The following is a 25750-nucleotide window of genomic DNA, read 5'->3' on the forward strand; positions in this document are numbered from 1 at the left end:
CTCGATTTTGGTGGTGGTTACACAAGTGTACGCAGTGTCAAAACTCATTGAACTGTATATTTAAAAGAAATGAATTTTGTTGTATGTAAATTATACCTCAATAAACCTGGCTTTTAAAAAGGGAATACTTTAAAAAATAGGTAAACAGCCAGTGAATATTTGAGTGAATTAATGAATGAAGAGTGCAATAATTAAATAACTTAAGGAAAAACAATATATTTGGTTAAGCCAATAAATACCTAAAAATTTAAGTAACAATACAAGATACAATAATAGATATTAGATTATAACATAATTCTAGTCTTTGTAGAATTGTTTGGTGCATTAACATAACATTGCAAAACAAACTTTTAGAGTTGCATTTAATTTCTAGTTATGTCTTTCGTATGACATACATACAATCTAATGAACTCACATGCAATCTAGCAACTGATGGTGCTGAGAAATTATCTCTTGCTGGCTGGGCGTGGTGGCTCATGCCTGTAATCGCAGCACTTTGGGAGGCCGAGATGGGTGGATCACCTGAGGTCAAGAGTTCAAGACCAGCCTGACCAACACAGCGAAACTCCATCTCTACTAAAAATACAAAATTAGCTGGGCATGGTGGTGGGTGCCTGCAATCCCAGCTACTCGGGAGGCTGAGGCAAGAGAATCACTTGAACCAGGGAGGCAGAGGTTGCAGTGAGCCAAGATCACGCTACTGCACTCCAGCCTGGGCGACAGAGTGAGACTCCATCAAAAAAAAAAAAAAAAAGAAAGAAAAGAAAGAAAGAAAAGAAATGATCTCTTGCCTTCAATGTCAAACTTTAAAAAGATGATTCCTGAAATTTTTAATAAAATTGCAATAATAAATTTCTGAATAAAATTTCAGATTTATTTAACTCAGAGGTTCATTCTAAGTTGGTGATATTTTGGTTTGGATAAATATTTATTTTTTAACCCTTGCCATTCAACATTTAGCTAAAATAGTTATTCAGTAGCTAATCTGTTAACTTTCACGGTTTCAAGTTCTGGTTCATGCTCAGCCTGCCTTCACTAAACCAATGTCAAAATACACTCTGGGGTTCAGCCTTCATACCCTTTAAGGACTTATGATAAACTCACCATTACATCCAACATTTACACTAGAAATCCTAATCAATCTTCACAATGTTGATTTCTTACATTAATTTTCAAGATAATTCACTGTAAGACAGAAATATAGTAAGAATCACTTGAAAATTTTCAGAAAATATCCTGAAAATGAGAGTTAAAAATGAAAAAAAAAATGGAGCTAAGCAAAATCTTTTTAAAAAAAGAAAATAAAGGAAATCTAGAACAACAATAGAGGTTAAAGACATAATGGATGAGGCTGGGTGTGGTGGCTCATGCCTGTAATCCCAGCACTTTGGGAGGCCAAGGCAGGAGGATCACCAGAGCTCAAAAGTTCAAGACCACCCTGGGAATCAAAGTGAGACCTGGTCTTCTCAAAAAATGAACAAAATTAGCTGGACAGAGTGGTGCATGCCTGTAGTCCCAGCTACTCAGGAGGCTGAGGTGGGAGGACTGCTTGAGCCCAGGAGGTCAAGGCTGCAGTGAGCCTAGATCACACCACTGCACTCCAGACTGGGCAACAGAGCGAGACTGTCTCAAAAAAAAAAAAAAAAAAAAAAAAAATATATATATATATATATAAAATGGATGAGAAGACCTTGTTTATAATAGTACCAAAAATATAAAATATCCAGGAATAAACTTAAGAAATGTACAAAACTTAAGTGGAAGACTCAAAAACACTCCAGAAGAACACAAAAGGCTTTAACCAATGGAAAGTCACAGGATATCTTTGAATAGGAAGAATCAACATCATAAAAATGATTCTCCCACTTCGACTCATAAATCCAATGCTATCCAATAAAAATACCAATAGGCATTTGGACAGAAAACAGGAAAGCTAATTTTAGAGTCATACACAAAACTAAACAAACAAGAAGAACCAGGAAGACTCAGGGGGAAAAAAAGCAATGAGAAGCCACTAGCCCTACCAGATTTTAAAATATGCTCTAAGGTCCATAACAATTGGTACTGTGGTATTAATTCATGAATAGAGAAATACCAATGGACCAGAACAGAAAGTCCAGAAATATATACAGGTAGTCAGTGGATGAAAGAGAAGGCATCTCAAATCAGTGGGGTCAATATGGACATTTTAGTCACTGGTGTTGGGACAATTTGGTAGCCATTTGGTGGGGAATATCTTTCTAATGATAAGGTCCAGGCATCTTAAAAAAAAATGGGCCAGGTATAGTGGCTTATGCCTGTAATCCCAGCACTTTGGGAGGCCAAGGTGGGAGGATCACTTGAGGCCAGGAATTCGAGGGCAGCCTGGGCAACATAGCCATACTCCATATAAAAAATTTAAAAAAATTAAAATTAAAATTAGCCAGGTGTGGTGGTGTGCACCTGTAGTTCTAGCTATTTGTGAGGCTGGGGCAGGAGGACTGCTTGGGCCCAGGAGTTTGAGATTACAGTGAGCTAAGATTATGCCACTGCAGTCCAGCCTGGATGACAGAGACCATGTCTCTAAAAAATAAAAATTTAATAAAAATTTAAAAATAAAAAAATTGAAGATTCTAAACACTTGATAGTTATAACAACAAACTTCTAAGAAGGAGGAAATACATAAGCAAAGCTAAAAAGGAAAAACAGAAAAAATATTTGCAATTTATCACAGATAAAGGGCTAATCTCTGTAATATACAAAAAACTCCTAGGACTCAAGAGAAAAGACAAGCCCATGGGAAAAAAAATAGACAAAGAATATAAGTAGGCAATTCACAGAAAAAAAAATACGAATGGTCCTTAAAACTTTTAAGAAGATATTCATCATTACTTATAAGAGAAATGCAAATTAAAATGACACTGAGGGCTGGGTGTGGTGGCGCATGCCTGTAATCCCAGCACTTTGGGAGGCTGAGGCGGGTGGATCACTTGAGGTCAGGAGTTTGAGACCAGCCTGGCCAACATGGAGAAACCCTGTTTCTACTGAAAGAAAAAAAAATTAGCCAGGCATGGTGGCAGGCGCCTGTAATCCGAGCTACTCAAGAGGGAGGCTGAAGCATAAGAATCACTTGAACCCGGGAGGCAGAGGTTGCAGTAAGCTGAGATTGTGCCATTGCACTCCAGCCTGTCTCAAAAAAATAAAATAAAATGACGTTGAGACATCATTCCCTCATACTTACAAAAATCCAAAAGTTTGGCTGGGCATGGTGGCTCATGCCTGTAATCCCAGCACTTTGGTAGGCTGAGGCGGGAGGATCACCTGAGGTCAGGAGTTCAAGAACAGCCTGGCCAACATGGTAAAACCCCTATCTCTACTAAAAATACAAAAATTAGCTGGGCATGGTGGTGGGCACCTATAATCCCAGCTACTCAGGAGCCTGAGGCAAGAGAATCACTTGAACCCGGGAGGCGGAGGTTGCAGTGAGCCAAGATTGTACCACTGCACTCCAGTCTGGGCGACAGATTGAGACTGTATCAAGAAAAAAAAAAATCCAAAAGTTTGATAACACACCCTGTTGGTGAGAAGATGGGGAAATAAGCACTTTCATATATTGTGGAGGAAGTAAAAAATGCTACAACTTCTAATGAGAAGAATCTGGCAATGTCATCTAAAATTGCAAATGCATATACCTTTTAATCTAACAGTCCCACTCCCAGGAATCTATTCTACAAATACACCCGCACATACATAAGATGCCCAAGGTTTCCTGCTACAGTATTGTTTGATTACTATAAGAAACAACCCTAGGGCCCACCAACAAAGGACTAAATTATGGTACATCCAAACAATAGAATACCACGCAGCTATGAAAGAAAAGAATGAGGAATACCTCTTCGTACCAATATGGCAAAATCTCTAGGACAAATTAAATGAAAAACACAAGGTGCAGTACAGGACACATGGTATACTACCTTTGGTCAGAGAAAAGGTGGAAATTAGCACGTATATTTGTATTTGCTTTTATTTATGTAAAGAAACACTGAAATGACAAACAACTAAGAAAAGTGGTTACTACAATGTTAAGGAGAAATGGAGAGTTGGGGGTGAGGTATACCTTTTCAATCTGTCCCTTTTAAATTTGCTTTTATATGTAGACCATGTAAATGTATTAACTACTCAACATTTTAAAAATATTGGCAAAAAAGACTCAGGAAGTACAAAAATAGGCAAGACTAAACAATACATTATTAAGGGCTATATACACGTTACAAACCTAAAAAAGACTATTTGCTGCTATCCATAGCAAAGAATTTGTTGCTAGCAGATCTGCCTTACAAGAAATACTAAAGGAAGTCTTTTAGGTAAAAGGAAATGATACTAGACAATGACAATGACTCAAAGCCACACAAAGAAATTAAGAGCATTGGAAAATGTAAAAATATGAGTAACTATAAAACACTATATACATGTATACCTTTTTCTCTTCTCTAAACTCTTAAAAAGACATAAAACTGAATTAAACAATAATTACAATGCTGTATTGTTAGGGTTGTAGCTTATATAGACGATACATATTTTATGATACTAGCATGATGGAGGGATGTGGTAATGGAGTTAGAATCAAAGAAAGTTTCAATATTTTACTGGAATTAAATTAGCATCACATTAAAGTAGATTGAGATTAAGTTAAGATGACTATTGTAATCCCTAGTGCAACCACTATGAAACTAACTCAAAAATATAGTGGAAAAAACACAAAGGAATTAAAATGGTAAACTAGTACTATCTCTCCCACACACATGGAGGGCAGTGAAAAAAAAACAAAGAATCAAAACTTACATGAAATATACAGAAAATAATAGCAAAATTGCAGATATAAATCCAACCATACGAATACTTACATTAAAGGGGACTGGACTAAACACTGCAATCAAAAGGCAGCAATTGTCACACTGGGGAAAAAACCAAGATTCCACTTTATGCTATCTAAAAGAGGCACATTTTAGATCAGGGCTTCTCAACCTTAGCCCACTGAAATTTCAGGCTGGATAATTCTTTGTTGTAAGAGCTCTCCTGTGCATCATAGGATATTTAGTAGTAGCTCTGGCCTTTATTCATTAGATGTCAGTAGCTGCCATGCAGGTATGACAACCAAAAATATTTCCAGCTACTGTCACATGTCACAAGGGGGCTAAATTGCCCAGTTGAGAACCATTGCTGTAGATTAAAACACACACACACACACTCACACACATACGTTTAAAGTAAAAGGACTGGAAAACATATGCCAGGTAACACCAATCATAAAAGCACTAGAGTAACTACATTTATATCAGATGAAATAAACTTTAGACAATAAATATTATAGACAGAAAGACCCTTCATCATAATGTCATCAGGAAGATATAAAAATTATTAAAGTGGACACATCTAAAAACAGAATACCAAATCACTGAAGCAAAAATGAACAGACATTAACATTTCAATCTTTGTTTTTCTGGGAATGTCATTATTTCACACTCATTTTTTAATGTAAATGTTCATTACTTTTGTTCCTTTAAGTGCTGACAGGTCTATGATGTTCCCTGTGCTGGTAGGGACCTGATGAGTTATTAAGGATCTGGAAGCCTTCAGGTGGCTGAGACTCTTCTACAAGAAATGGCCAAACTGGCCACAGTCATTTTTTTTTGCATCACCACACTTATTGTTTTTTTTAAATCAATTTTATTGAGTTATAATTCACATCCCACAAAATTCACTCAATTTAAGCATATGATTCAATGATTTTTAGTAAATTTAACAAGTTATGCAACCATCAACACAATCACTCCAATAAGATCCCTGGTATCCATGAACAGTAAATACCAGTTTTCCACCTCCAGCCCTCGGCAACCATTAACCTACTTTGTTTCTATATATTTGCCCTTTCTAAACATTTCATATAAATGAAACCGTACAGTGGCTGATCTTCTGTGCATGACTTCTTTCATCTAGCATAATGTATCTATGTCTTTATATTTAAAGTGGGCTTTTTCTTGTAGACAGCTTATAAATTGTGTCTGCTTTTTTTAATCCAATCTGATGATCTCTGTCTTTTAGATGATTCACATTTTCACATTTAAAGCAACTATTTATATGGAGGGTCAAAATTTACTATCTTGTTAGTTGTTTTCTATTTGAGCAATTTGTTCCTTTTTTCCTCTTTTTTCTGCTTTCTCTGGGTTTTATTGAGCATTTTTTATTATTCAATTTATCACCTCTATTGACTTATTATTTATACCTCTATTTAAACTTTTTAAATAGTTATCCTAGGGTTTACAATGTTTTTAAATAATCTGAGTTCAAATAATATAGCCACTTCACAAGGAGCATAGGACCTTATAACAGTATTTTACCAATTCCTCCCTTCCATCTTTGTGCCACTGTTGTCATACATTTCACTTTTACATATGCTATAAACACACAACACATTGTTATAAATTTTATTTTTAAAAAATCACTTATTTTTAGAACAATTAAATGTTTAAAAGATTTCATCTTCACTTATTTCATTTCTGACATTCTTTGATTCTTTTTGTAGATCCAGTTTTCCAAATTATATCACTTTTTTCTGCCTGAAGAATTTCCTTTAACGTTTCTTGTAGAGTGGGTCTGCTGGCAATAAATTCCCTCAGTTTTTGTTTGTCTCAAAAAGTCTTTTTTCTTCTTCATTTGTGAAGGACATTTTCACTGGATATAGAATTCTGGGTTGACAATTTCTTCTGTCAACACTTGAAACAAGCCACCCCACTGTCTTCTTGCTTGTATGGTCTTTTACTGAAAAGTCTGCTGTATTTCTTATCCTTTTCCTCTGTATATAGCACTTCCTCCTCTACTCCTCCCCCTGCCCCCTCCCTGCACCCAGACACCTTGTCTTTAGTTTTAAGCAGTTCAAATGTGATATGCCTGGGTATCTGTTTATTGTTTTGGTATTTATCTTGCTTGGTGTTCTCTAAAGTTCTTGGATCTGTGGTTTGGCATCTGTCACTAATTTTGGAAAACTCTCAGCTATTACTTCTTCTAATATTTCTGTCCCATTCTCATTCTCTCTCTTCCTCCCAAGATTCCAATTATGTGAATGTTAGACCATTTGACATTGTTACTCTTCTCTTGGATATTCTGTTCTGATAATTTCACCCTTTGCCTTCCAATATCTTTAAGTTCATCGACTCTTACAGTCCACAGTCCACTTCATTTGTTACTGTATTTTTTGTTTCTAGCATTTGAATTTGATTTTTTCTTTTATTTTCCATCTCTGTCCTAAAATTACTTATCTGATCTTGCATGTTATCTACTTTTTCCATTAGAGCTTCAAAAATATTAATCATAGTTTAAAAAAAAATTCTCTGATAGTTCCAACATCTGTGTCATACATGAGCCTGGTTCTGGTGACTGCTTTGTCTTTTGCCTTTTCTTGCCTTTTTGGTCTTGTAATGTATTTCTGATGGTCAGATATTTTGTATCAAAATGGTACTGAGGTAAATATTTTTTATACTTGAAGATGAGTACACTGTTTTTTCTGATAGGCCTTTAGCATTGAGGTTTGTATTAATGTAATCAGGAGGTGGGCTAGGTTTGAAGATTATTGTTTCCATGGTTATGCTCAGGGCCTCAGGAGCCTTCATATTTCTGTACCAATAGCTTGTTTTTATGGCATTGGGTAATTTGCCACAAGATTTTTCTCAATGTCTTCCCCTCGCTTGGCTTTGGGTCTCCATACTTGACTTTTAAGTTTTTGTACTGCTCCCCAGAGACAATCTCTCTCTTGCAGCTCCCCAGGCCTTATTCCATTGTTATTTTTATTTGATGCTTGTTAGCTTTATAGTAAGGAGGTGAGAAATGGGGGTATTCTGATATTCTGATTAATTTGCAATATTATGCAGATACTGTGAACCTGGGTCTTGGGGTTGTGGCCTTCATAAGCATTCCTGATCCTCCTCCAAACACAATGCCAGGCCTACCAGGCATTCATTTCCTTTCCCAAGAAAGTAGATCTTCTTTCTTTTTCCTCTTCTCCTTCCCCAATTACAGTGGGTTTCCACCAGTACTCTCACTTTCTGTTACTTTCTTCCTGCAGATTAAGACTTTTCTTCCTTAGGGAGATGGAGAGATATCTAGGCAGATTTTGGCAGTGGCTTTTGTTCTTCTACCCCAGCCAAGACACAGGAAAAACTTTCTCAGGATTCTCCCTGATCTTCCCTGTGAGTATTTGGCAGGAATCATGGAGGAAAAGCCTGTAAGAGGGCAAGAAATCCCTATATCTGTGGCCCCCAACTTTGAGCAACTCATTACAAATTTCTGGTTTAATCTTCTTACTGGTTTATATGCCCTTCAACAGTATCTGTCCCAAGTAAGCAAATGTTCAGGTCCTGTTTCTTTCTTCAGTGGTACCTGTCTCTCTCCTGATTTTGGGTTAATCATTTGCCCTGAAATCTCCATTTCTTTCCTAGGTTCAGGAAAAGTTATTAATTTTCCATTTGTCCAGCTTTTTCTTTTTGTAAGGATGACAGCTCTGCATGCCACATATCTAGGCTGAAACCAGAAGTCTGTTTATTAGTATTTCCAGTTTTATCAGCCTTTTCCCACAAGGACTGGATATTTGAAATACTGAAAGATTGCATCAAGCAAATTACAATGCATTAGGTAATAACTCACTGAATATTTTGCTAATCAGTCATACACAGAAAGTTTGGGGCTGGGTGCAGTGCCTCGTGCCCGTAATTCCAGCACTTTGGGAGACTGAGGTGGGAGAATCACTTGAGCCCAGAAATTCGAGACCAGCCTGGGCAATATAGTGAGACCTCATCTCTACAAAATTAAAAAAAAACTAGCAAGTGTGGTGGCATGCACCTATAGTCCCAGCTACTTGGGAGGCTGAGGTGGGAGGATCACTTGAGCCCAGGAGGTGGAGGCTGCAGTGAGCAGAGATCACACCACTGCACTCTAGCCTAGGAAACAGAGTGAGACCCTGTCTCAAAAAAAAGAAAGAAAAGAAAGAAAGAAAGAAAGAAAGAAAGAAAGAGAAAAGAAAAGTTTGGACATCTATAGTATTAATATTCAATCAAGAATTGTGATCAATTTGAAATAACTAATAGTCTCACCTGAGTTGCTATAATTCAAAGACAGAACTTGTTTTCGTTAACTTATATGTTCTTGTAACACATAAATGCTTGATGTCCATTTGGCCTTTTGAGGCAGAAAAAACTGCTCAAATTTACATCATCCCTTGACCTTGTGTCACTGGCCAGACCAAGCCCTCCACACCAGCAAGGGCTTAATTACAGGACTCCTGTGGAAATGTCCTCTTTTACGGAAACCCAACTCTATTTAGGAATTTTTCAAGAACTGCCTGAATTATAGAAATTGAAGAAACATTACTATAAAACCAAATAGCATTGCCTGGCATGGTGGCTCATGCCTGTAATCCCAGTACTTTGGGAGGCCAAGGTGGGTGGATCACCTGAAGTCAGGAGTTCGAGACCAGCCTGGTCAACGTGGCAAAACCTCATCTCTACTAAAAATACAAAAATTAGCCAGGTGTGGTGGCACGTGCCTGTAGTCCCAGCTACTCGGGAGGTTGAGAAAGAAGAATCGCTTGAGCCCAGGAGGCAAAGGTTGCAATGAGCTGAGATCATGCCACTCCACTCCAGCCTGGGCGACAGAGCAAGACTCCATCTCAAACAAAACAAAACAAAACAAAACAAACAAACAAACACCAAATAGCATTGATTCAGAGAGATTAGTACCCACCCCGGGCACAGTTTCTCTGGCTAAACTCATCAAAAACGGTCCTGGAGATACCAGGGTATCACCGTTAATGTGGCTCTCTGAAAAAAGGCATTGTTACAGAAATACCTACCATTGTGCCTACAAAGATTAATGTGTTTATTAAATTACAACGTTACTTACACTATAAAAAGTGTTCTTCCTTCTATCTCCATATCTACCGCCACTTCCTCTCCCTAAATAATATATAATAATTCAATAAAACAACGACAGATAAGCTTACAAAATAGCTGATGTGAGGTTTTTTAACACATATGCTTAATATTTTAAATGAGAAATTTGTCATAATTACCTCATCCCATCCTTCAGGCATATATTACCACAGCAGTTCCAGCTTGTGCCTCGATACCTGATTTCCTTTCCCCCTGAGTTTGGTGACAGACATATTAGTTCTTCTTGACCCTGACCACACAGTTTTTTTCCTCCCTTCCAGATTGTATGTAGGTATTGGATATACTACACACCAGAATAGGTATTCAATCTGAAGAAGAATCTTCATGCTAGTCTTGGCCCTTGGATCCATTTTATGCCCTTTCTTGCTCTGCACATGTCACAGGGTAAGGAGTGACTCCTATCATCTCTCTCTCTCTCTCTCTGGTGGTGGCTATGTGTTCTCCATGGCTGAAGCTCCCATCAGACAGCCCTCCGACCAGGTCCCAACAGCCCTCACAATAGTTGTTCTTGCCAGGCAACCTCATTCCTGGGCTCTGGTAATACTACCTTCTCCCTGTGTCAGCCCTAGGGATGAAAGTAGCTTTCTGCTGTTGCTCATCTTTAGCTTGCTTCAACACACTCTGTTTGGCTTCTCAGCTCTTCCAATGCCTTGGTAAACAGTTGTCTCCTACTGAACTACCTGTCTCTTTTTCCCCAACTTTGCTGGGAGGACTTCATCTGCCATAACAGACCTTGACTCTTTACCAGATTTTCCCACAATGGATAAAAATCACTACAGTATCACCATCTTGTCTGTCTCTCTTCAGAGCCACCATAAACACTCAGCATAACACTGCCATTGAAAATAGACAATTGTCTTATTCATACCACTGGGGAGAATCATTCTGGCTCATTCATAGCCTACTCTATTAATGAATGCAATCTTTTCTTTCCCCCTAGTTCTCTCAGCAGCAAAAATGTACAGCAGTCAACAGAGTCCTAGACTAGAAAAAGATAGTCCATGGTAGACTTGTTTTAAATGTGTATTTAAACACATTTACATATACTTAACTGTATAAACATACAGACACACACACAAAGTCCACAGTTCAAGAAAAATAAATACCAAAGGACAGAGTGTATGTATATGGGGATTACAATAACAAGAAAGATCAAAACACGTTTATAAAATTAAAGCTTCCCTAAAGGCCATATATGATAAACCCACAACTAACATCATACTGAATGAGGAAAAGCTGAAAGCCTTTCCTCTAAGAACTGGAACAAGACAAGGATGCCCACTTTCACCATTCCTATTCAACATTGTACTGAAATTCCTGACCAGAGCAATCAGAAAAGAGAAATAAATAAAAGGCATCCAAATTGGAAAAAAAGTCAAATTATCCCTCTTGGCAAATGACATAATCTTATATTTAGAAAAACCTAAAGATTCCACCAAAAAACTCTTAGATATAAACAAATTCAGTTTATTTGCAGGATACAAAATCAGCATTAAAAAGCAGTAGCATTTCTATATATCGACCATATATTGTAATATATACATTGTATATGTATATGTATACATTATAATGAACTAGCAGAAAAAGAAATCAAGAAGGCAACCCCACTTACAATAGCCACAAACAAATAAAACCTACAGCTAGCTTTAATGGTGAAAAACTTTGCTTTCCCCAAAAATCAGTAACAGGATAGGGATGTCCACTATGGCCCGACCACTCCTAATTCAACACTGTACTAGAGGTTCTAACCAATGCAATTAGGCAAGAAAAAGGGAATCAAAGTCATCCAGATTGCAAAGAAGGAAATAAAACTGTCCTTATTCACAGATGACATGATTGTCTATGTATGAAATAAGCAAAAAAAAAAAAAAGCTACTAAAACGAACAAGTGAGTTTAGTGAGGTTACAGGATACAAGACTCATACATAAAAATTAATTGTATTTCTATATATTAGCAATGAACAACTGGAAATTGAAATTATGAAAATAATATCAAATGTAATACCATCACAAATGTGAAATACTTAAGGATAAGTCCATTAAATATATGTAAGACCTGTACATTGAAACTATAAAACATTTTTGAGATAAAGAAGTCCTAAGCAGAGAAATACAATGATCATGGATCAGAAAATCCAATACAGTAATAATGTCCATTCTCCTCAAATTGACTAACAGATTCAATACAATTCCAATCAAAGTACCAGCAAGACATTCCACAGGTAGAGACAATCTGACTCTAAAATGTATATGGAAAGGCAAAGGAACTAGAACAGCTAAAACAATTTTGAGAAAGAGTAAGGTTGGAGGATTCACACTACCCAATTTTAAGACCTTCTATAAAACTGCAGTAAGAAAGATGGTGTGGTATTGGCAAAGAGCTAGATACACAGATCAGTGGAATAAAATAGAAAGTCCGGAAATAGATCCACACAAATATGGACAATTGATTTTTGACAATGTTGTGACAGTAATTCAGTGAAAAAAAGATTGTCAACAACAATCTTTTGGAACAAAAGAACATCAAAAATATTGGAACAATTGAACATCTATACATAAAAAAACTCAACCTAAACCTCATACCTTCTACAAACATTAACTCGAAATAAATCATAGATCTAAATATAAAATGCAAAACCATAAAACATTTAGGAGAAAACATAGGAGAAAATCTTCTCAACCTGGGATTATATAGTTTTGGACATGACACCAAAAGCATGATAAATAAAAGTTGATAAATTGGACTGCATCGAAATTTAAAAGTTTTGCTCTCCAAAAGATATGGTTAAGATACTGAAAAGAAAAAAAAAAACCCAAAGCTAGGAGAGAATATTTGCAAATTACACATCTAATGAAGTACTTCCATCAAAGTATATAAAGAACACTCGAAACTCCAAAGAAAAACAACAGTACAATTTAAAAATGGGCAAAAGACTCAGTCATTTCACCAAAAAGGATATATAAATGACAAATAAGCACATGAAAATATATTCAACATTAGGGAAATATAAATTAAAACCACAATGAGATACCGCTATTCATCTATTAGAATCGCTAAAATTAAAAATGCTAACAATACCGAGTTCTAAAGAGAATGTGGAGCACTAAACTCTTACATGTTGCTAGATGGAATGTACAGTTGCCCTAGAAAACAGTTTGGCAGGTTTCTTATAAAGTTAAACATATGCCTACCCTCTGACCCAGCAATCCCATTCCTGGGTATTTACCATAGAAAAATAAAAACTTACATTCATACAAAAACCTGTACAGTAATGTTTATAGCAGCCCTATTCATAATTATCAAAAACTCGAAACAAGCCTAGTGTTCTTCAACTGGCAAATAAACTGTGATACATTCATAAAATGGAATCCCACAGAGAAAAAAAAAAAGACCTAATTATAGATACATGCAACAACAAGGGTGAATCTCAAAGGCATTATGAAGAGTGAAAAGGCTAGTCCCAAAATGTTACATACTGTACAATTCCATTTATATGACATATTTGAAAAGACAAAATTACAGTGATGGAGACTAGATCAGTGGTTGTCCAAGTGATGTGGTAGTACAAGAGAGTTTTTTACACTGGAACAAGTCTTCATCTTGATTGTGGTGGTGGTTACACATATCTATCTATATGTTAAAATTCATAAAAACTGTATATCAAAAGTAAAAAGTCAATTTTACTTGTGATAATGTTAAAAATTAAATTAATAAATCTGACCAGGTGTTGTGCCTCATGCCTATAATCCCAACACATTGGGAGGCCAAGGTGGGAGGATCACTTGAGCCCAGGCATTCAAGACCAGCCTGAGCAACACAGTGAGATCCTATCTCTACAAAAAGTTTTTAAAAATTAGCCGGGCACGGTGGCATGCACCTGTAGTCCCAACTACTCAGGAGGCTGAGGCAGGAGGATCACTTGAATCCAGGAGTGTGAGGCTGCAGTGAGCTGTGATCATGCTACTGCACTCCAGCCTGGGTGACATAGTGAGACCCCATCTCAAAAAAAAAAAATTAATGAGCCTAAAAAGGTAATGATGAAAAAAATAAGAGTGTGGATGAAACTGAGGAAGCCTCAAGAACACAAAAAGCTAACAGCCAGTTGACACCACATATTACTCTGCAGGAAAAAGTTAATATAACAGGCCTGATGTTGCTATCTCTAGGAGGGCATGCCTGCATGACCTCATATTCCAATAGGTCCTGGGAACTTGGCCTGTGAGATATTCCCTATGCTACTAATTGATAAGGTTGTTTTGTGTGCCTGGAACACTGAATTCTGCTGTACCAGCCAGGCTAAATTGCTTTTGCAAATGTGATTTATGGTGAACACCTGCTTTCCTTCTGAAACTCAGAAATTTCAATAAGAACGCCTGATCAGCCCTCAATACAGAAAAGCCTGTGTCTTAAGCAAGCTTCCCTAAACAGAAACACTGCATATGTGCTGCTACATTTAATTGCAGGCGGAAAAAGTTTGTTCTATGCAGCCCCACCCCCAACCTCCTAAGGGAGAACTTAGGAAGCTCACATTCACTCTTTCAGGCTCCACCCATTATGTCTTTTTCTCCTGCTGATCTTGCTGTGTATGTTTTCACTGTAATAAGTCATGGCTTTAATACAACTGTCTCTGGATCCTGTGAGTCTTTCTGGCACGTCATCAAATGCATGGGTAGTTGTTAGATGCCCCAAAGTTCCCAAATATAAGCAACACTTTAAATCTGAATCTTTTCCTCAAATCCTTTCTCTGGCCCTGTACTGTCTACTCTTTGGCCTCCCCTAGAATCCCAAGCAGTGCCACATTCATCATAGGTACGAACATCTGCACCAAGTCCTCAAAACAGCCCTGTATGTCACACCCAAGTTCCAAGTGCAACTCAGTGCCTGATGTAAAAGTTACATTCAGGTTCAGCAGCAAATAACAAAAACCCATTTCTCTCTTACTTATAAGAAATACATAAGTATTCAGTCCAAGTCTGGCATGGCAGCTCTATGCTATCAGAGACTACAGCGTCATCTATTTTATTGTATTGCCAGAAGTGTTCTCCATTCCCACGGTTACCTCTTGACCAAATACAGCTGCTGGAGCTCTAGCCATTACATCCACATTCCAGGAAGCAGACAGAAGGCATGGTAGAAGAGGGGCACGCCCCTTTCCTTTAAGAATACTTTGCATAAATCCCACATACTTCTCCTCCTACCTTTGGCCAGAACTTGATCACATAACTACACCCAGCTGCAAGACAGGCCAAGAAATGTAGTTTTCTCATTGCACAGCAATATGCTGAGCTAATTAGAACAGGGTTCTACTGGAACAATGAAAGGAACAATGGATATTGGGAGGTAACTGGAGTCTGCTACACCTCGTTCATTCTACACTCAACAAAAGTAATCTGAGAATCAATCCTTTTAATAACCCAAGACAATTTGAAGTAAATGTGTCTTTACCTAAAATTAGTTTTAGGGGTAGATATGAAGAAGTAAAAGGAGAAAATTTGTTGACTATGAACCTGAAGTTACACACTAGTTAGATGTTTCTCGATCTCTAGCTTCTCAGTGAAAATATGTGATAAGAGCCTATGATACAATTTGAAAGACTACCTCTGGGACATTTACTATCTCAGTAACATGTTAAGTTTAACAAAACATAGCACTTAACACTGTTCTTCCCCAAAGGTTGCAGTGTCTCTGAAGATATACAGAATCTTATTTTTTAAAAAATACCGTGTTTGGTAAAGAGCATTAGCAAAATAGCAGAGTAGACAGCTCCAAAGTCCCATCCCTCCACAGAAACATTGAAGAACAAGCAGAAGCTGTCAGAGCCAATTTTGTCAGAATTCTAGAAGAGAGTCAAAGGTTTACAGCAACCAAGTGAACAATGACTCAAGAACAAGGCAACTTTAAAATGGTAGGAAGGCTGTGTAGCAAAATAGCAGAGTAGACAGCTCCAAACTCCCATTCCTCCACAGAAACGTTGAAAAACAAGCAGAAGCTGTCAGAGCCAATTTTGTCAGAATTCTAGAAGAGAGTCAAAGGTTTACAGCAACCAAGTGAACAATGACTCAAGAACAAGGCAACTTTAAAATGGTAGGAAGGCTGTGTGGCATTTTGCTAGCCCTTGTCCCACCCCCTCACCAGCTCAGCAGTGGTCTTGAACACAGCAGCCAATATCCCCTGGTCCCTGGTTCCAGATGGAGCAGAGCAGGGCTTGTTTGCAATTTTTTGTGTTTGTTCTAACCTGTCTGAAGACTACCCAAAGGAATGACTTGAGGTTCTCATCTCCATTTCGCCTAACTTGGAGCCCACTCATAGCAGACAAGCAGCAAGCATTGCTTGAAAAATGTTGTAAGGTAGGCCAAACAAACAAACAAACAAAAACACCCTGAAGCTACCTGGGAGGAAAAGTATGGGCCATTCAAAGGAAAAAAATTGATAGAAACTATCCCTGAGGAGGCTGAGACACTGGATATATGAGATGAAAACTTTAAATCAGCTGTCTTAAATATGCTTAATGAATGAAAGGCAGTGGCTCACGCCTGTAATCCCAACACTTTGGTAGGCTGAGGCAGGAGGATTGCTTAAGGCCAGGAGTCCAAGACCAGCCTAGGCAACATAGTAAGCACTTGTCTCTATAAAAAAAAAATTTTTAATTAGCCAAACATGGTGGTATGTGCCTGTAGTCCTATCTACTTGGGAAACTGAGGCAGAAGGATCACTTGAGCCCAGGAGTTCAAGGTTACAGTGAGCTGCAATTACACCACTGCACTCCAGCCTGGGTGACAGAGACCCTGTCTCTATTAAAAAAAAAAAAAAAAAAACTAAAGGAAACCACAGACAAATAAATAAAGGAAGCCAGGAAAACAATGTATGAACAAAATAAGAATATCAGTAAAGAGACAGAAATTATAAAAAAGAAGCATTAGAATTCTGAAGCCAAAAAGTACAGTAACTTAAATGAAAAATGTACTACAGGGGCCCAACAGCAAAGGAAACAATCAAGAAAAAAAAAACAGGTCGGGCGCAGTGGCTCACGCCTGTAATCCCAGCACTTTGGGAGGCCAAGGTGGGCAGATCTCTTGAGGTCAGGAGTTTGAGACCAGCCTGGTCAACATGCAAAACCCTATTTCTACTGAAAATACAAAAAAAAAATTAGTTGGGCATGGTGGTGGGCACCTGTAATCCCAGCTACTCGGGAGGCTGAGGCAGGAGAATCGCTTGAACCCGGGAGGCAGAGGTTGCAGTAAGCAGAGATGGTGCCACTGCACTCCAGGCTGGGCGACAGAGCGAGACACCATCTCAAAACAAACAAACAAACAAACAAACAAATAAAAAACAGTGCACAGAATGGGAAAAAATAATTGCAAACTATCCATCCAACAAGAGATTAATAACCAGAATATATAAGGAGCTCAAACAACTTAACAGCAAAAAAAAAAAAAATCCTATTAAAAATGAGCAAAAGATTTAAATAAACATTTCTCAAAAGAAGACATATAAATGGCCAACCAGCATATGAAAAAATGCTCAACATCACTAATCATCAGAGGAATGCAAATAAGAACTACAATTTTATATCATCTCACCCCAGTTAAAATGGCTTTTATCAAGAAGACAGGCAACAACAGATGACAACATGGATGTGGAGAAAGGGGAACCCTCATACACAGTTGGTGGGAATGTATATTAGTACAATCACTATGGAGAACAGTTTGGAGGTTCCTCAAGAACTAAAACTAGAACGACCACATGATCTAGCAATTCCACTTACTGGGTATATACCCAAAACAAAGGAAATCAATATAATAAAGAAACATGTGCACTCCTGTGTTTGTTGCAGCATTGTTCACAATAACCAAAATATGGAATCAACCTAAGTGCCCATTAATGGATGAATGAATAAAGAAAATGTGGTATATATACACAATGGAATATTATTCAGCCATAAAAAAGAATGAAATCCTCTTGCTCACAGTAGGATGGATGGAACTGGAGGTCATTATGTTAAGTGAAATAAGCCAGGCACAGAAAGATAAATATCACATGCTCTCACTCATATGTGGGGGCTAGAAAAGTGGATTTTATGAAGATAAAGAGTAGACTAGTTGTTACCAGAGGCCAGGAAGGGTAGGGAGGAGGGACGAAGAGAAAGTGATTAATGAGTACACATATACAGTTTGGTGGAAGAAACAAAACCTAGTGTTTGGTAGATCAGTAGGGTGACCACAGTTTACAATAATCTCTGTGCATTTTGAAATAGCTAGAAGGGAATAATGCAAATGTTTCTAGCATATAGAAAAGACAAATATTTAAGGTGATGGGCATCTCAAATATACTGATTTAATCTTCACAAATTATACAAATTTATTAAATTATAACATACCTCAAAACTATGTACATCTATTATGCATCAATTTTTAAATTGTTTTAAAATAAAGCAACATGAAATAATTCGTTTATAAACGAAATATTGTTTTTAAAAAAACAGGTAAACATAACAATTTGGGTTTCAAACTCCTCATTTTTCCTACGTGATTAAAAAAGCAAATGCAAAAAAAATTATAAACCTATGTTAATGAGCACACAATATATAAATATCTGCTCTTTGACAATGACAATATAATGGAAGGAGGCAGAGATTAATATTCAGAATATATAAAGAATTCCTATAACTCAATGACAAAAAAAACCCTGATTAAAAATGGCAAAGAATTTGAATAGACATTTCTCCAAATAAAATATACAGATAGCCAAAAAGTACATGAAGGGAAATACAAATAAGTCATTAGGGGAATACAAGTCAAAGCCACAACAAGATACCACTTCACACCTACTAGGGTGGCTATCATTTTTTTTTAAATGGAAAATAACAAGTGTTGAAGAGGATGTGGACAAATTAGAATCTTTGTGCATTGTGGTGGGAATACAAAATGGTACAGCTACTGTGGAAAACAGTTTGGTGGTTCCTCAAAAAGTCAAACATAGAATTACCATATGACCTAGCAATTCCACTCCTAGGTATACAGCCAAAAGGAATGAAAACAAATGGCCAGGTACAGTGGCTCATGCCTGTAATCCCAGCACTTTGGGAGGCCGAGGTGGGTGAATCACCTGAAGTCAGGAGTTCGAGACCAGCCTGACTAACATGATGAAATCCCATCTCTACTAAAAATACAAAATTAGCTGGGCGTGGTGGCACATGCCTGTAATCCCAGCTACTTGGGAGGCTGAGGCAGGAGAACTGCTTGAACCTGGGAGGCAGAAGTTGCAGTGAGCCGAGATTGCGCCATTGCACTCCGGCCTGGGCAACAAGAGTGAAACTCTGTCAAAAAAAAAAAGAAAGAAAGAAAGAAAGGAAGGAAGGAAGGAAGGAAGGAAGGAAGGAAGGACAGATAGAAGGAAGGAAAACAAAACAGGGACTCTAACACATACCTCTATGTGAGTGTTCATAGTAGCATTATTCAAAAGGTGGAAATAACCCGAGTGTCCACCAACTGATGAATAGATAAATGTGGAGTGTGTGTGTGTGTGTGTGTGTGTGCGTGTACACACACACACACACACACACACACTGCAGTATTATTCAGCCACAGAAAGGAATGAAGTTCATATATGGGCTATACAACATGGACGAACCTTGAAAACATTATGCCAAATGAAATAAGCCAGACACAAAAGAAAAATATTATATGAATTCACTTATATGAATGATCTAGAATAGGCAAATTCATAAAGTCAGAAGGTAGATTAGAGACTATTAGGGGCTAGAAGGAAGGGCGGATGGGGAGTTACTACTTAACTGGAAGAGTTTCTGTTTGGGGCAACAAAAAATCTTTGGAAATAGTGGAGATGGCCATAAAACTTTGTGAATATTATAAATGTTATTAAATTATACAGTTAAAAATGGTTAAAACGGCAAGTTTTATGTTATGTATATTTTACCAAAAAAAAATAAACAACTACCACGTGACTTATCAGCCAAACACATACTTTTCTGCAAACACACATTATTTGTATACTCATTTATTCCTTCATCCTCCTTCCTTAAACAGTCTGCTGCAATTCAGGCAAATGTTTTCACACACAAAGGTTTCCTTCTCAGAAACTTCACTGTCAGTGTGAAGCTGAGGCATAAGAACTTGAAGGAGGAGGGGAGGGAAGAACTTGAAGGAAGGACCTTTAATGCTAGGTAGCGTTATAGCATCTTATTTTTTGATAGACAAAATAGAATGCACTAAACAAACACTTCTGGAGCATCTACTAGGTGTCAGGCACTGTTCTAGGGTCTGGGGAGACAGCACAAACAAAAGATAGATATCTCTGTCTGCCCAGGGCTTACATTCTAATGCATTTTGGAAAAGCTCTCCAGAAGATTCTGATATGCCCATCACAACTAGCATAGAGTGGAGAGACATGAGAGCTGCACAGACCCAACCCTATCCGCCTCCCCACCTCTCTGATAGTGAGGTCTAGAGATGAGAATGCTTTCAAGCAACTACTCTCATGTACGAAGGCCTGGTGCTGCCACTCTGAACAGCTCTTAACATTTTTTCCCCTAAAACACTGGTAGCCTTCTGTCATATCAATGGAATAACACCTGGAGTGTGACCTTTGGGCTGAAAGGAGCAGGCATTTTGCTCCTACTTGGATCCAAGGCCCCCAGGCTGATCTAGCACAGGAAAACTAAGTTTTCCTTGTCATCCTGCCTCATTCCTCACTGTTTTACACTGGAGCTTGAGGGCGAAAGTCCTAGCTAACATAAAAGAGTCAACTTTGGGTCAGGCACAGTAGTCACACCTGTAATCCCAGCACTTTGGGAGGCCGAGGTGGGCAGATCACTTGAGGTCAGGAGTTTGAGACCAGCCTGGCCAACATCGTGAAACCCCGTCTCTACTAAAAGTACAAAAATTAGCCGGGCGTGGTGGAGCATGCCTGTAATCCCAGCTAGTCGGGAGGCTGAGGTAGGAGAATCGCTTGAACCCAGGAGGCGGAGGTTGCAGTGAGCAGAGACTGTGCCACTACACTCCAGCCTGGGGGGCAGAGCAAGACTCTGTCTCAAAAAGAAAAAAGAAAAAAAAAAGGGTCAACTTTGCTTTGTTTTCTACTCTGGGCATAGATTTCCCTCAGAGACCTCCTAGGAAGTGGTAATGGGGCGGGATTCAGGTTCTGCTCTATCCTGGCCAAATAAATCCTCAGCTATATTGAGTTCATCCTTTAATAGATCCCAATTTCCCAATTTCAAACATGTGACCTTAAACAAAGGAGGTACTTGACCTAGGTTTCAATTTCTTTACCTGGGAAAATGGGACCAATATTAGGATCTTCAAACATTTTTATTTTTTGGAGACAGGGTCTCACTCTGTTGCCCAAACTGGAGTGCATTGCTGCAATGACAGCTCACTGCAGCCTTGACCTCCCAGGCTCAAGCAATCCTCCATCAGCCTCAGCCTCCCAAGTAGCTGAGACTACAGGGACATGCCACCATGCCCAGCTAATTTTTATATTTTTAATAGAGACAGGGTTTTGCCACGTTGCCCAGGCTGGTCTTGAACTCCTGGGCTCAAGCAATCCTCCCGCCTCGGCCTCCCAAAGTGCTAGAATTACAGGCATGAGCCACCACACCCAGCCTGATCTTCATAAATTTGATGTGAAGGTTAAATGGCTTAACGTATGCAAAGTACTTAACATGGTGACAGACTATTCTAACAGGTGCTCAATAAACAGTTACTATTTTTTTCTACTATTATTTTATTAGAAACAACATAGTGAATGTTTTTGAAGGGTGAAAACTTAAATATTCTTATTGATAATTGCCCAAACTTGGAAGCAACCAAGATGTCCTTCAGCGTCCTTTACATTTGTATGTAAACTGTGGTACACACAAATCACATGCAAATCCTATTACTTCTCTTTTCTGGATTATGTATAACAAAGTACTCATCAAATACTGCAATAGAGATTGGCTAGCTGCTTTCCAAACCTGTTCCTCTTCTTCCAACTAGACTATGTTTCCCTGGCTCCCTTCCAGTTAGATGTGGCTTTGTAACCAAGTTCTGTCCAACAGAAGTGGGCAAAGTGATGCAGAACATTTCCAGGCTTAGCACATAAGTCTTCCCCATATGATCTTCATTTCCTTGCTTCATTCATCAACTGGAGGAGGAGGATTCCAAGGCCATATGGGATGGGGAAGCCACAAGATGGAAGGCATCTGGTCCCTGAATCACAACGTAGAGACAGCCACCTGCCAGTCCCTTGCACTGGTCCATTACATGCGTGAAAAACAAATTTCTCCTATGTTAAGTCACTGAAATTTGGGGTTGGTTTGTTTTAACATCTAGTATTACTCTAATATAAATACTCATATTGATTAAAAGCCAGGTAGCATGCTTTAACTAAAAGAGAAAATTCTCCTAACACATATTCTCTTGTATGTTAAACAGAGGCAATTTAAAAAATACGTGAACTTAAGAATCAAACAAAAAGTAAAATGAAAAAGAAGTTACTGGCCAGGTGCAGCAGCTCATGCCTGTAATCTCAGCATTTTAGGAAGCCGAGGCAGGTGGATGGCTTGAGCGCAGGAGTTCGAAATCAGCCTGGGCAACATGGAGAAACCCTGTCTCTACAAAAAATACCAAAAAATTAGCCAGGCGTAGTGGTGAGCACCTGTAGTCCCAGCTACTCAGGAGGCTGAGGTGGGAGGATCACTTGAGCCCAGGAAGTCCAGGCTACAGTGAGCTAGGATTACACCACTGCACTCCAGCCTGCATGACACAGTGAGACCCTGTCTCAAAAAAAAAGAAGAAAGAAGTTACTGATTCTCAAGTCACGTAAGCCTAACTTCACCTCAGGTAAACTAATGTCAAACAGTGTTAATCAGTGCTAGAAAGAGTTTAATGAGAGTAACAGACAGGATGTGTACAGCCTCACCTGTACAATCTTCCAGGCAGGGAAGTTAATAGGTTGCAGGCTAAGAGGGGGATTAACTTCTTTTCCAATCTTTCATCTTAATGACAATGTCAAAACATACAGAAAAGTTGAAAGAAGAGTATATAAAGCATACCCTTTCACTAGGCACCTAGATTTAACAGTTAGCTAGTAGGCTGCAATATTTGTTTTCTCTATATAGGTGGTATGTATATTTTTTTACTGAACTTTTTGAAAGTTGCATATGTTAGGATTCATATACTTTACCCCGGAATACTTCAGCTTGCATCTCCAAAGAATGAGTACATTCTCCTGCATAACCTCAATTATCACACCTACAAAAAATAATAGTAATTCTTTAATATCATCTAATACCCAGTCTACATTCAAATATCCCTACCTATCCCCAAAACATCTTTTATAATTCATTTTCATGAACTAGGAGCCAATCAAGTTTCTCGTACTACATTTAGTCTCTTTGATCTCCCTTAATCTAGAACACTCACCCTGCCTTTTTGTTTCCTTTGACGTTGACTTTTTGAAGAGTCTGGGGCAACTGTCTTACAGATCATCCCATATATTGGATTTATCTGATTGTTTTCTCATGGTGTTTTATAACTTGTTTCTCTATCCTCTGCATTTCCTGGAAACTGGAAGATGTGTCTAAGTCCTTGATTTGATTCAGATTAAACACATACAGGAAGGATACTACATAGGTAAAGCTGTACACTTCCTGTATACTATGATACTAGATAGTCCCACAATGAGCAAGGATACATTTGATGACTTGCTTATAAGATGGTGACTGCCAGACCTCTTCACTGTAAAGGTACCTTCTTTTCTTTGCAACAGGCAAGTAACCTGTGGGGTGATAGTACTTTGAAAGTACCATGTTCCCCAATAACCTTTCACCTAGGATTCTGGAATTCATTGAAAACCCTTGTCTAAATAAACTATCACTAGAGGTTGAAAAATTGTGATTTTTCTAATTACAGCATTCCACAAAGGTTAACTTTTTAATATTCTAAGAAATGCTTTTAGTAAATGTCATTTTTCTATTTTTTAAGATACAAACATTTTACTTCCATTTATAACTTTCAAACAATAAGTAAAAGTATTCTTTATATCCAGACACCGCTTTACAAAGAACATTTCGACAATCCAAGGAAAATGCTATGTAACCACATAGTACAATCTTCTATTTATAAAGCATTTTTTTGCTACATAAGTTATTTGCTTTATTTTTAAATAACATTTAAATTGCAAAAGTAATGTGTCAGTATTAAAGAAAGTTCAGGCCATTTAGAATAATATAAAGGAAAAGTACCAGCTTCCCTCTCTCTCTCCCAACAACTCATCCTGCTCCCAAAGGATAAAGCTTGCATATCCTTCCATAAAAGCACATATATCATATATAAATTACATACATCATGTTTGTGTATATACAGTATATAGTTATTGAAAGATCAAATAGGATAATACTATACATGATGTTCTGTGCCTTGCTTTTTTTCCACAACATTATGTGTGGACAGTAGCCTTAAAAGGACATCTCAAAACACCTCTTTTTATCAGCTGCATAGTATTCCTTAATGGGAATGTGCTACAATTTAACCAGTCTCATCTGATGAGTTCTGCAACTTATGTCCACTGCAACAAATATCGCTGTCTATATATTGCAACATGCTAGCACAAGTATTTCTGATAGATTTCTGAAAGTCCAAGAATTGAAAATGCTGAATAAAAGAGTAGGTGTGGGCCGGGCACGGTGGCTCATGCCTGTAATCCCAGCATTTTGGGAGGCTGAGGCGGGCGGATCACAAGGTCAGGAGACTGAGACCATCCTGGCTAGCATGGTGAAACCCCGTCTCTACTAAAAATACAAAAAGGAATTAGCCGGGCATGGTGGCGGGTGCCTGTAGTCCCAGCTACTCTGGAGGCTGAGGCAGGAGAATGGCGTGAACCCAGGAGGCGGAGCTTGCAGTGAGCAGAGATCGCACCACTGCACTCCAGCCTGGGCGACAGAGTGAGACTCTGTCTCAAATAATAATAATAATAATAATAATAATAATAATAATAAATAAAATTTTAAAAGCGTAGGCGTGTTGTAAATTTTTTTCTAGGTATTAACCAAAAGCCCACCCCAAAATATACAATTTTCCTCACTTCCACTAACTGTGTCCTAATGCATTTTAAAATTACAACAGTCCACTGCTGAACAAACCTCAAGTAGTAAAGCCTGCCAAAGAATCACAAAGCCTAAAATGAGAATGGGAACTAATATTTACCAAGTGCTTAAGTGTCAGACACTGCACTTGACCCTTTAGAATATCTCAATAACACAGCAATTCTGTGAGGTAACATAATCTCCATTTTCCAAAAGAGGAAGCTAAGGCTCAGAGAGTTTATCCAATGCTATACAGTTTTATAAGCAACAGGGCCAGCATTTGAACCCAGGGTTATCTGGTACCAAAGTGAGACCATACAGAAGCTGCTCCCAACTGGGGCCAAAGTGAGGGGCTCTTAAAAGGGGGGACTCCTGATTAACCAGGAAGGAGATGGTTCCAAAATGTTTGCTTACAGGTTCAAATGTTAATTTCATGTTACCGCAAAGAGTCATCTTTTTCCCCTTCAGACTCTGCCTATGAGCCCACTCTCAGGCTGTGCTTAGCAATCCAGCTCCACCACAGCAACAGTGAGCCCACAACCCATAGAACCTAGAGGGGCTGATCAACATATTTTTGGAAAGGTGATAGGGGTGGTGGAGGAGGAGGAAGCGAGAAGCAGGTGGTGGGTTAGCATGGCAGAGTCAGATTATTTTGGATCCATATCAGTTGTCACAAAAACATTA

General features: G+C 38.2%; 1 protein-coding gene across 16 annotated transcripts in view; it reads right to left on the bottom strand.

The window, feature by feature from the left end:
- Window positions 1–25750, bottom strand: part of SLC9A7 (solute carrier family 9 member A7) — a 159734-nt gene that overhangs the window by 129551 nt on the left and 4433 nt on the right. For 4 of the 16 annotated variants that reach the window (XM_063804597.1, XM_063804598.1, XM_063804599.1 and 1 more), the window contains exon 2: window positions 23167–23234. The exons of the other annotated variants lie outside the window; for them this stretch is intronic. In XM_063804597.1, the coding sequence (XP_063660667.1) occupies window positions 23167–23188 (22 nt within the window). In that variant the 5' untranslated portion in view covers window positions 23189–23234. The remainder of the gene's footprint in view (window positions 1–23166; window positions 23235–25750) is intronic. 16 annotated transcript variants of the gene reach the window in all.

Source organism: Pan troglodytes, chromosome X (genome assembly GCF_028858775.2).
Source record: "Pan troglodytes isolate AG18354 chromosome X, NHGRI_mPanTro3-v2.0_pri, whole genome shotgun sequence".
NCBI lineage: Eukaryota > Metazoa > Chordata > Mammalia > Primates > Hominidae > Pan > Pan troglodytes.